The sequence below is a fragment of the Ovis aries genome, chromosome 9, assembly GCF_016772045.2.
Source record: "Ovis aries strain OAR_USU_Benz2616 breed Rambouillet chromosome 9, ARS-UI_Ramb_v3.0, whole genome shotgun sequence".
NCBI classification, from domain to species: domain Eukaryota; kingdom Metazoa; phylum Chordata; class Mammalia; order Artiodactyla; family Bovidae; genus Ovis; species Ovis aries.
In genome coordinates this window covers 5,539,722-5,552,629 of record NC_056062.1, presented here as the reverse complement: position 1 = coordinate 5,552,629, position 12,908 = coordinate 5,539,722, and the positions used below count along the sequence as shown (strand labels likewise).

The window sequence follows — 12,908 nt, the reverse complement described above, 5'->3', positions numbered from 1 at the left end:
ACAGTCCAACTCTCACATCCATACATGACCACTGGAAAAACCATAGCCTTGACTAGATGGACTTTTGTTGACAAAGTAATATCTCTGCTTTTTAATATGCTAAGTTGGTTATAACTTTCCTTCCAGGGAGTAGATGTCTTTTAATTTCATGGCTGCAAGCACCATCTGCAGTGATTTTGGAGCCCAGAAAAATAAAATCAGCTGCTCTTACCCCATCTATTTGCCATGAAGTGATGGGACCGGATGCCATGATCTTAGTTTTCTGAATGTTGAGCTTTAAGCCAACTTTTTAACTCTCCTCTTTCATTTTCATCAAGAGGCTCTTTAGTTCTTCTTAACTTTCTGCCATAAGGGTGGTGTCATCTGCATATCTGAGGTCATTGATATTTCTCCTGGCAATCTTGATTCCAGCTTGTGCTGCCTCTAGCCCAGCATTTCTCATGATGGACTCTGCATATAAGTTAAATAAGCAGGGCAACAATACCCAGCCTTGACGTACTCCTTTTCCTGTTTGGAACCAGTCTGTTGTTCCATGTCCAGTTCTAACTGTTGCTTCCTGACCTGCATACAGGTTTCTCAATAGGCAGGTCAGGTGGTCTGGTGTTCCCATCTCTTTCAGAATTTTCCACAGTTTATTGTGAATGACTTAAATAGTATATTGTCCCCAGAACAAGAAATTTCTCACCGGTATGACACTCATATATAGGCATTCATGTATTCATTCAACATTGGATGACATCTCTGTGCCAGATACACCTTTATGTGTAAGATAGAAAGGACCTAACATCCCGGGCAAGTTGCGAGGATAAATATATGAACATATAAATGTCAGTGCTGTGTGGGAGCAGAACAGTAGGTGTGTCTGGAAAAGAGACAATTGCTCTTTCTAGGAGTAAGGTGTCAGGTTTAGTACAACATATGCTTTTTTTCTTTCACAAATTCTTTCATATCTGTAGTATGCATCTGTTATTCTTGAAATTCCCTTTATCTTTCTTGGCTCGGAAATCAAATTGAGCTTTTGAAGGAAAAGAAAATAATTCATTTATTTTTATATGATGTAGTGTGATTGCCATTACTGCTCTTATATGAAGAAAAACAAAGTTATATGTTTTGTCCCTTATGTTTATTTACTGTTGACACCTACATTTAATAACTCTGATATGACGTTCAGTTTATTAGAAATCATTTTATTTTGTAACATCCCAGAACTGTATGAATAATGATGAGTATTGGAAAGACTATTTATACATTTGAATATGATATAATGTTCAGTTTTTAGGTGTATTGCGATACTCTTCATGATACCAGTTGTCTGGCTGCTCACACTGTTCACTGAACTCACGGTAGGCAAGGCGCAAGCTAAGAGGCTGGAAGAAAATGCCAGGAACTGTAGGAACTGCAGACAAGTTTATTCTCTCCTGGCTGGAATAGCAGCCTTAGCAGCAGACATAACATAATACAACAGAACCCTTCTGGGCTCTTCTAGGTGAAGCGTATACAGGCGAACACAAATTAGCTCGTGACCAAGTAGGTAACTCGTGATGCACACGCGCAGTGCTTTAAGCGAGCTCAGCTGTAGCCTAAAGCTCCTGACGCACATGCGCAGTGCTATAAAGGATCTCAGCAGTTACAAATATATCTTATTATTTATAAAACGTGAGGCAAGAGAGCCTGACCACACCATCTTGGCTAATTTGCCCTCTCCCACAGTCCACCCCTTCAAGCTCTCTCACCTTACATTTGATATGCAGTCCATTTTCTGTGATATTCCTTCCCTTGGTGAGTGACAGTGACCCTTGGATTTACCTCTTGCAGCAGCATTAGCTACAACAACAGTTACATCCCCAGTTCAGTTCAGTTCGGTTCAGTCGCTCAGTCGTGTCCGACTCTTTGCGACCCCATGAATCGCAGCAGGCCAGGCCTCCCTGTCCATCACCAACTCCCGGACTTCACTCAGACTCAACGTCCATCGAGTCAGTGATGCCATCCAGCCATCTCATCCTCTGTCGTCCCCTTCTCCTGCCCCCAATCCCTCCTAATACATAGCAAAAGCCAATGCCAGGTATTGCCTGGAACTCGTGTTGCAGTCCTTGCCCTCATGGGGCTAGAAGAACCACCCACCATATGTGAGTGCCTTTATCTTGCGTGGCCAAGTCCAGTCCACCATCTGTCCTTGTGAAATTGCAGGAAAGCCTCCAAAGGGGCAACTCTACTCCTATGGGGTTTTTTTAAGGACCTAGAACCCCACAGGCGCCAGGTCCACCCCTTCAAGGAGGGCATTCACAGCTCACCCACAAGATTCTTTCACGGTGTTCTAAATCTGCAAGATAGTCAGAGGTTAGTAGCACATCATGGACACAGCCTTTATACACTGTTGTGGGGAGAGACCTTCCAGCCTCTTAGCTCATGCCTTGCCTTCAGCAGTGTGAACAGAGAGACAGTTGGTATCCCCAATAGGATTAGCAATACAGCTGTTCTACTGAATCTTCAGCATGGGACACACAGCCTAAATTTCCACTATACACCATAGGACACAGCCCTTACGGTATGCCTTGGCACAAATCAGCCCACATTGGCATCTGCATACCTGATGGAACCCCTGCTGGCTCAGGCCCCCTTCAGGGTCTTCACACTTTCAAAATGGCATCTGCCACGCCATCCCTGTACTGCTCCCACGCTAGCCACCATGGAGGTCACCTCATAGATGGGGCACCCCACACAGGGTGTGAGAATAGCAGTCAGTGATCCAGAAGAAGTCAACGGGGCACTGTTCAAAATGGCGTCTGGCACGCCATCCCGCTACTTCTCCCAAGCTAGCAACCATGGAGGTCACCTTGTAGATGGGGCACCCCAAACAGGGTGCAGGAATAGCAGTCAGGGATCCAGAAGAGGTCAGCGAGCACTGTTCAAAGGGCGTCCGGAGTGCCGCCAGTGAAACGCTCATCATCTGGGCCTCAGGTATTTGGGTTACATATTGACTGCCTCATGCCCAGTTCTCCCACCACTTGGGTCAACGCAGCCTAGTTACACCATTTACTCCCGATATGCTGGGGCTCCCCCACATTCACCCACAGGGTGCAGATGGCAGTGTTGATCCATTCCATGAGGGTGTGCGGTGCGTGAGCGACCCCTGCATGAGCTGCCTAGCATTCTGCAGCCTTTGTCTTGACGAGGGGTGAATGGTGATAGATGCCAGTTGTTCTGCCCCATCCCCAGAACACAGGATACTGTCCCCCTGTGTCCCAGCATCACAAGAGCCATGCTGCCAAGGGTTCCCCTCGCCTTTGCCAAAATGGCGTACCCAAGTCGACCAACTCCACCTGAATATATGGTCTGTATGTTGTGAACTCAGTCACAGACAGGGCCTCTTGAGGATGCCCACCCTGGGCCATAGGCTGCTCATGTTTCACCTTCTGCTGCACAATAGGCATTGCTGCCAAGTGGGACCCGTGGTCTCATAGCATTGATTATCGCCATCACTTACCGTCTTGTTGTCAGAGATGCTGGGTTCTTCAGGGCCACCGGGTTCTTGCTCTAATGCCAATGTATGTTGCTCTAGTTCTTCCAAGAGACTGCACACCGATGGTGCGTCATGGGGAGCACTATCCATACTCACCTGCAGGTAGTCAGTAAAATCTGCCCCACGGTGCCAGCAGCAGCCCTTGCTGCCTTGTTCGGCAGGTGGGAGCTCTTGCCTGTAACATCTTTTCAGTGCTATCCGGTGAGCCGTCCACCACCTCCCAATCTTCCACTGGAATCCATGCCGAGAGGATCGTAGCCACATGGTACCACATGCTATGTGGTGGCCGCTGGCTCCCGCCAGCCAGTGGAGTCTCCTGCTCTTCTACCTGCTGGGTATCCTGCCACCTCTTCTGTGGAGCCTCAGGCTCCTCTACCAGCTGGGTATCCTGTTGACTACACCAGTTGTATCACTGATCCTGTTCATGACACCAGCTGTCTCGCTGTTCACACTGTTCACTGAACCCATGGTGGGCAAGGCATGAGCTAAGAGGCTGGAAGCAAATGCAAGGATCCGTAGGAACTGCAGACACGTTTATTCTCTCCTGACTGACACGGCAGCCACAGCAGCAGACATATATAACACAACATAACCCCACACAACCCTGCTGGGCTTTTCCAGGTGAAGCCTATACAGGCGAACCTCACAAATGACTGAGCGGGTAACTCGTGTTGCACATGGACAGTGCTATACATGAGCTCAATTGTTACATAGTCATTATTCACAAAACGTGCGGTGAGAGAGCCTGACCACGCCATCTTGGTTCGTTTGCTCTCTTTCCCACAATTGACATGTTCAAATGACTTTTTTTTTTTAAGCCTAAGCTTTCTTTGAAACGTGCTTTTTTTCTGTGAGGATTTTGTAGAGAATGAAATGAAAGTTGGTGGTTTTTTTTCTGAAGACATCTCTAACATTTCAATAAACACCACACTTAAAAAAAGACAGCTCTCTTCAGTCAGAGAGCTGCATTTCAGGATTGCTTATTGCCAGCATTTAAAAAATAAACACCACGGGTGTTAAAAGTCCCTTTGTTTTAAATTGCAGCACCTTATGAAATATGCCCAGAGGATTATCTGATGTCGATGGTGTGGAAGAGGACTCCAGCAGGCGACTTGGCCTTCAATCAGTGCCCGATGAATGCCACAGGTAATGTAGGATGACTCTCAAACCCAGACAATGACCACCCACCAACAGCAGCCTGCTGTGTTCTTCTGTCGTGTTTTGTCCTATATCTAAAACTAAGTCTGTCTAATAAGCAGTTAATAAAGCAATTTTAGTAAAGGGCTTCCTAAGTGGAGCCTATGAAGAGATCTGGAAAATCTTGCCGATTCAATGGTTTCTCAGTGTGAGTAATGTGCATTGTGGAAATAATCAAAGGAACAATTTACATGCATGTTTAAGGCGTGAAAATGTACAAACCCAGGTTTTCAGCCTGCCTCCAAGCCTCCCTGTCGTAAAGCTCTCTGTTTTTGTGACTCGCAGGCACCGCTAGCAGACGCTGCTCGCTCAGTCTTCACGGAGTGGCCTTCTGGGAACAGCCGAGCTTTGCAAGATGCATATCAAATGAGTACAGACACTTGCAGCATTCAGTAGGTGCAAAGCCAGCTTTAGTACTTGCTCTGTTTAATTCCTGTTAATGATCTCTGTGTGAGCGTTTAGTCTGCTGCTATATAGTCAAATGGATAAAATCTCTGAAAATAACACCTGAAGTAAAAAAGTCTGTGCTAGAAAGCTAACTTTCATAAATCAGTGCTAAACTGTTTTATTTCAAGGGTTTGGGATTTTATGGATCCTGCTTGGATCCTGCTGTTTAAATGAATGGATCCCTTGTCTATTGGGGCAAAGTCCTGAATAAAATCTGTTACCTGGGTTTATCTATATGAGTTAAACTATATCATGACTGGCACATCAGTTACCTAGTGCATAAGACTTATTTCAAAATACCATACATTTTTAAATTAAATTCTTCAATATTTTAGTACTCAGGAAATAATAAAGCTGTGTCATATAGGTATCAAAAATTTCACTGCATTTTGACATTAAGATACCAAAAAAAAAAAAAGACAGTTATTTTATCAGAGAAAATTAGTTGCTCACAAAAGATGACATGGGACAAATTTCCAGAAATAGCCCCTCTTCTCCCACACATCATTGAATTATTCAGAATATGCTGTATGAATATTTTGAGCGCAGTTAAGTGTTGCTAGGTTTTTTACCAGTGCAAGTCATTGTCATTTTCAGAGACTGTTGTCATTCATCCTGACAGTCGAGAAAGCTTCCTATGTGAACAAACATTATGGGGCTCAGAACAAAATACAAGACAGAGCCTTGGAGAACCCAACATTGGAGGGGTGCTGTGCAGTTAAGAGCCCTGAAGTTTTGTTGTGCTTATATTTTCTTTCATTTTCTTTTTTTTATTATTATTTGTTTATTTATTTACTTTTTATTTTTTTAAATATAAATTTATTTATTTAAAGTGGAGGTTAATTACTTTACAATATGGTACTGGTACTGTTGCTTACAAGTAAACATAATTTAAAAAAAATAAAAACTAAAGAGCATTCTTACTCGTGGATGGAGAAGTAGCTTGTAGAACCCTTATAAAAGAAGTGAATGTATTTGACTCGTTATCAGAAAACCAAGAAAGCACATTTTAAAAATACCTGAAAACCAAATGCTGTTTAGTATGTTTACTTTCCAAATCAGTAGTCAAACTGATGATTTATTTGGCTATGTAGAGCCTTATTTCTGTTGTCGTGTGTATATACATTTATGTATACATCTATATGTGTACATGGGCTTCCCTGGTGGCTCAGATGGTAAAGAATTTGCCTGCAATGTAGGAGACCTAGGTTCAGTTCCTGGGTTAGGAAGATCCCCTGGAGGAGGGCATGGCAAACCACTCCTGTATTCTTGCCTGGAGAATCCTCATGGGTAGAGGAGCCTGGAGGGCTACAGTACGTGGGGTCACAACGAATCAGACATGACTGAGCGACTAAGCACAGCACACATATGTGTATATACCTACATGATATTATATATATACACATTAATACAATTATACACAAATACGTATATTTAATAATATATACTTACATGCATATAAGTATTTGGTGATATTTGACCTCACTGAGCTTTACTTGTGTCAAAATTAAAATATTTCAGAATTAAGTATAACCAAAGACTTTCATATGAATTTAATTTTAAAATGAATTTTATTTTCACCTAATTTTAGATATGATACTTTATCTACTTAATCTTAATATTCATATTTAGTTCTTATTTATTCATGGTAATAAATGAGAATAATTGTATCAATTAAGTAAACCATAGGTCAAGTCTTACAAATTTGTTAAAAATGAGTAATATCACTTGGCGTAAAATGTTTGCTTTTTAAATTCATCATTTTGTACAGTAATACTTAAATGTACTTGCCTTCTGTGAGTGCATGTCATCTGCTAATGGAGAGAAATAGAAACCCACTGTGAAATAGGAGAGAGAGTCTCATGTTGTGATTCACGTAGAAATCATTCAGTTAGTGATTGGACAGCCCATGTGTCTGTGCCCCTGCTCACTTGCAGGCAGAAATCAAGTGCATGCTTTTGCAGCATAAGAAACAGCCTCAGGGCATTCAGCTCCCACAGACGACCAAGCAAACTCTGCTGGGCACTTTCACAGATTAATTCCAGTTCCCACCACCACCTGCAATATTGCCATCCTTGCCTTAGTCCCATGGAAAGAAACTGAAGATCCTGGGAGCACTCCAGTTAAGTGAGGCAAGAGTGAAAGCTGCATCCCAGGTGCAATTGTTCCAAAGCTTAACCTTCTTTCTGGAAGTCGTGCTCCCTTCTGAGTCTTTGATTTGAAATCCTCTGCCCTAGAATCTGGTGCTATAGGCACCATTTTCTGATTGTGTGTCCTTTGGAAAAGTCATGTGATCTCACTCAAGTCTTGGTTTGCTATGCAAGATGAACTTGATAGCATCATCTTAGCATCTCTGGAGGTTTTGAATAAGAGCAGATGAAATATTGTATGTGAGATGTTTGCAATGTGCTGTGTAACTATGAGGTATTAATATCTACAGGTACAGAAAATGCTTTGAGTTAAAAAAATTAAGAGTAAAATTTTACAGCTTAACTTGAAATGTACATGTGAAAAAATTATGGACAAATACAGATGGATGGATCGTTAGAAAGGCAGGCAGGTGGATAATTGAATGGATAGATCAGTGGATAGGATTGATGTCCTATGTGGTTTTGCACGTGAATACGGTTTATATGCACATACAGAAACATACATATAGTTATACGTGCATACAAACACTCATCTACTGCTTACCTGGGGACCATGGTCTTCTCCTTTACAAATTCAGGGCTGTGTAGCACCGAAGGATGCCTAATACATGGAGCTAATCATATGTACTCTCAAAGGTCAGTTGGAAATGAGGATTAAATCCTTTCCTTTGCATGCTTGTATGCTTATGGCTTCACATACTTTGAGTAACAAAGCTAGGTAGTACTTCAGTGTAGACTAGTTCTGATTCCCCCAACTTCTGAAATTGCTTTTGATGATTCTGCATCTTCTTTTCTAGTAGAGTTTGTTGTTTCACAATATAATGTCCTATTTTTCTTGGGGTATTTAATTTCTTGCTGCTCTGCATTTGTGAAACTCACGAAATGTTCATTGTCACCCACTGCAGAGACTTATTTAAAATAAGTAGATCTGTATTTTCCAACTTTTCACATATAGTTCACAATATATGTACACACACACTCACAGATTACAATATTTTATATACCTATTTTATAAAATTATATGAAGACTAAGTTTGAAATGACATATTGTCAACAAACATTAGCTGAGTGCATTCTATGACCTCTTACAAACCAGCTGAGGTAAAAAGGAATCATTAATTAGTTTAATATTATGAACTTACTCATCTGCCATATTGAATGTTTACTGAATTCTTTGAGGACAGAAATCATTTCTATTAAGCTTTATTCCTCTAGTGTTCAACACAGTGCTAAGTGTGTTCTAGGTATTCCATAAATGACTGCACCTTTTCTTATCAGAAAGGGGATGTGCCAGTCAGAGGGTTCTAAGAAGGTAATACATAAAATTTCATGTTTGTGAATTTTAACCACATGAAATTAATAGTATTATCCCTCACCTGCAATTTTCCTAGTCCAAAACCATCTAGAAATGTGGAGTGATTTACAATTTTACTTTATGAAATAATTTGGTCATTGAAGAAGAATTTCAATAAGCTCCACTTCATGAAGTCTCTTTGGAGACTTTGTAAGATACAAAAGTGAACACTGTGATCCAACTGCTGCTTATTAAAAAAGTGACAGATTTTTAAAAGTGAGAATAAAGGAACAGAGTGTTTAATGTAGTGGGATTTTTGGACAATTCAGGGTTTTTTTTTTTCCATATGTTAATATTTAATTTCATACTCTGGGATACTTTTTGAATTTTACACCAGCAAGAAAGAAATAATTTCAGAACCTATTGAGAACTAGGTACAGGGGCCAGGGACATTAAGAATACTGCTTTAAAAAAAAAACAAACTTTTTAAATTATTTGGAGAAACTGGGTGGTACTGAGGGCCAAATGGGCCAGTTCCCCACACCCAAATTAAATAGACCATTTAGTCTTTCTTACAACTGAACAGTCAAGATAACTCTTTCTCTCTCTTCCTCTCTCTCTCTCTCACTCATTCTCTCCCTCTCACTCTGTTTTATTCACATTCGAGTTCATGCTTACACATACACACGCCTGAAATGACAGATGACGTGGAACTAGCAGCTCTAGAACAAAAGGAGTGGAGTCAGGCATGCCAATGCCATCTCATAAATTCATCAGGCAGAAAAGTCACTTCTTCCATGGAGAGGAGTGTGTGATGGGGGACTGAAAAAGCCCACAGATATTCCTCTATATTCACAGAAATGGAAAGAATTGGTATAAATGTTTCCTTTAAAGTCACTGTGCCTTATAACCTCTGCTTTCTATTTTTCAAGCTGTCATTTAACAGTGAATAAATACAGAAGCTGGAGCAATAATCTGTCTAGTCATGGAAAGGTTGACTTTGTGGGAAAGGATGTCAAGGAACTTGATTTGTGGTTTAAGGACTTTGTTTATTCTGTTTTGCTCTACATTTATGACTGTTTATTAGGAGAGAGAGAATGATAGAGATGGATGGAATGGGAAGTCAGGGGAGCTAGAGCACAACAGAGACAGAAAGGCTGAGGGGGAGAATGGACTTGCTGGATCTTGAGGGTCCAGGGAAAGGAAGGTGGGAGGTTCACCCAACAGTGCTGACACTCTGTTCACTAGTCCCTCAGTTTATTACACATGATAAGCACACAACACAGGGTTGTGAAAACAGAAGTTCAGTTCAGTCACTTAGTTGTGTCCAAATCTTTGTGAACCATGGACTACAGCACGCCAGGCTTCCCTGTGATCACCAACACCTGGAGCTTGCACAAACTCATGTCCATTGAGTTGGTGATGCCATCCAACCATCTCATCCTCTGTCGTCCCCTTCTCCTGCCTTCAACGTTTCCCAGCATCAGGGTCTTTTCCAATGAGTCAGTTCTTCGCATCAGGTGGCCAAAGTATTGGAGTTTCAGTTTCAGCATCAGTCCCACTAATGAACACCCAGGACTGATTTCCTTTAGGATGGACTGATTGAATCTCCTTGCAGTCCAAGGTACTCTAAAGAGTCTTCTCCAACACCCCAGTTCAAAAGCATCAATTCTTTGGCACTCAGCTTTCTTTATAGTCCAACTCTCACATCCATACATGACCACTGGAAAAACCATAGCTTTGACTAGATGGACCTTTGTTGGCAAAGTAATGTCTCTGCTTTTTAACATGCTGTCTAGGTTGATCATAGCGTTTCTTCCAAGAAGCAAGTGTCTTTTAATTTCATGGCCGCAATCAGCATCTGCAGTGATTTTGGAGCCCCCCAAAATAAAGTCTGTCACTGTTTCCATTGTTTCCCCATCTATTTGCTATGAAGTGATGAGACCACATGCCATGATCTTCATTTTTTGAATGTTGAGTTTAAAGTCAGCTTTTTCACTCTCTTCTTTCACTTTCATCAAGAGGCTCTTTACTTCCTCCTCACTTTCTGCCATAAGGATGGTATCATCTGAATAGCTGAAGTTATTGATATTTCTCCCGGCAATCTTGATTCCAGCTTGTGCTTCATCCAGCCTGGCATTTCTCATGATGTACTCTGCATAGAAGTTAAATAAGCAGGGTGACAGTATACAGCCTCACGTACTCCTTTCCCAATTTGGAACCAGTCTGTTGTTCCATGTCCAGTTTTAACTGTTGCTTCTAGACCTGTATACATATTTCTCAGGATGGAGGTATGGTGGTCTGGTATTACCATCTCTTGAAGAATTTCCACAGTTTGTTGTGATCCACACTGTCAACAGCTTTAGCGTAGTCAATGAAGCAGAAATAGATGTTTTTCTGGAATTCTCTTGCTTTTTCGATGATTCAGTGGATGTTGGCAATTTAATCTCTGGTTCCTCTGCCTTTTCCAAATCTAGCTTGAACATCTAGAATTTCTCGGTTCACATACTGTTGAAGCCTGGCTTGGAGAATTTTGAGCATTACTTTGCTAGTGTGTGAGATGAGTGCAATTGTGCAGGAGTTTGAATATTCTTTGGCATTGCCTTTCTTTGGGGTTAAAATGAAACTGACTTTTCCAGTCCTGTGGCCACTGCTGAGTTTTCCAATTTGCTGGCATATTGAGTGCAGCACCATCACCTTTTAGGATTTGAAATAGCTCACCTGGAGTTCTATCACCTCCACTAGCTTTGTTCGTAGTGATGCTTCCTAAGGCCCACTTGACTTCACATTCCAGGATGTCTGGCTCTAGGTGAGTGATCACACCATCATGGTTATCTGGGTCATGAAGATCTTTTTTGTACAGTTCTTCTGTGTATTCTTGCACTCTTCTTAATATCTTCTGCTTCTGTTAGGTTCACACCATTTCTGTCCTTTATTGAGCCCATCTTTGCATGAAATGTTTCCTTGGTATCTCTAATTTTCTTGAAGTCGTCTTTAGTCTTTCCCATTCTGTTGTTTTCCTCTATTTCTTTACATTGATCACTGAGGAAGGCTTTCTTATTTCTCCTTGCTACTCTTTGGAACTCTGCATTCAGGTGGATATATCATTCCTTTTCTCTTTTGCCTTTAGTGTCTCTTCTTTTCTCCGCTGTTTGTAAGGCCTCCTCAGACCACCATTTTGCCTTATGGCATTTCTCCTTTTGGGGATGGTTTTGGTCACTGCCTCCTGTACAATGTCACAAGCTTCCGTGTCTGTCTATCAGATCTAATACCTTGAATCTATTTGTCACTTCCACTGTATAATCGTAAGGGATTTGATTTGGGTCATACCTGAATGGCCTCCTGGTTTACACTACCTTCTTCAATTTAAGTCTGAATTTGGCAATAAGGAGTTCATTGTCTGAGCCACAGTCAGCTCCTGGACTTGTTTTTGCTCACTTTTTGAGCTTCTCCATCTTTGGCTGCAAAGACTATAATCAGTCTGATTTTGGTTTTACCATCTGGTGATGTCCATTTTTACAGTCTTGTGTTGTTGGAAGAGGGTTTTTGCTATGACCAGTGCATTCTCTTGGCAAAACTCTGTGTGTCTTTGCCCTGCTTCATTTTGTTGCCAAGGCCAAAATCTTGCCTGTTAGTCCAGGAATCTCTTCGGTTCCTGCTTTCACATCCAGTCTGCTATGATGAAAAGGACATCCATTTTTGATATTAATTCTAGAAGGTCTTTTAGATCTTCTTAGAACCGTTCAGCTTCTTCGGCATTAGTGCTTGGGGCGTAGACTTGGATTACTGTGATATTGAATGATTTGCCTTGAAAACAGACATCATTCTGTCATTTTTGAGAATGTACCCAAGTACTGCATTTTTGGCTGTTTTGTTGATTATGAGGGCTACTCTATTTCTTCTAAGAGATTCTTCCCCACATTAGTAGATGTAATGGTCATCTGAATTAAATGTGCCCATTCTGGTCCATTTTAGTCCACTGATTCCTCAAATGTGAAAATAGAAAGGGGGTAACAGATCTCTCCTGGAAAAGTCCACGAAGAAAGCAATGATTTCTGGTCTGGCACAGGTCTTGGACAAGGTGAATTGGGAGTCGCTATGAATTAGAAGTTGCCATCTGTCCAGCAGGAACATCTCTCAGGTTCTCGAGGGAAGAGTGTTAATTCATATCACTCAACTTAGTGAACTCCTTTTTTCATTTTAATTTTTATCATGGTGTGTTGTTTCTGCCATGCAACTCAAGACAGCCATAATTATGCATCATCCCCTGCCTCCAGAGCCTCCCTCCCTTCCCCTCTTT

The 12,908-nt window shown here is 41.5% G+C and overlaps 1 protein-coding gene across 4 annotated transcripts in view; it reads left to right on the top strand.

Moving 5' to 3' along the window:
• The window catches only part of ADGRB3 (adhesion G protein-coupled receptor B3), an 891,397-nt gene that overhangs the window by 386,997 nt on the left and 491,492 nt on the right, over window positions 1-12,908 (top strand). For all 4 annotated transcript variants that reach the window (XM_042253849.2, XM_060419932.1, XM_042253850.2 and 1 more), the window contains 2 exons: window positions 4,565-4,666; window positions 5,003-5,109. In XM_042253849.2, the coding sequence (XP_042109783.1) occupies window positions 4,565-4,666; window positions 5,003-5,109 (209 nt within the window). The remainder of the gene's footprint in view (window positions 1-4,564; window positions 4,667-5,002; window positions 5,110-12,908) is intronic.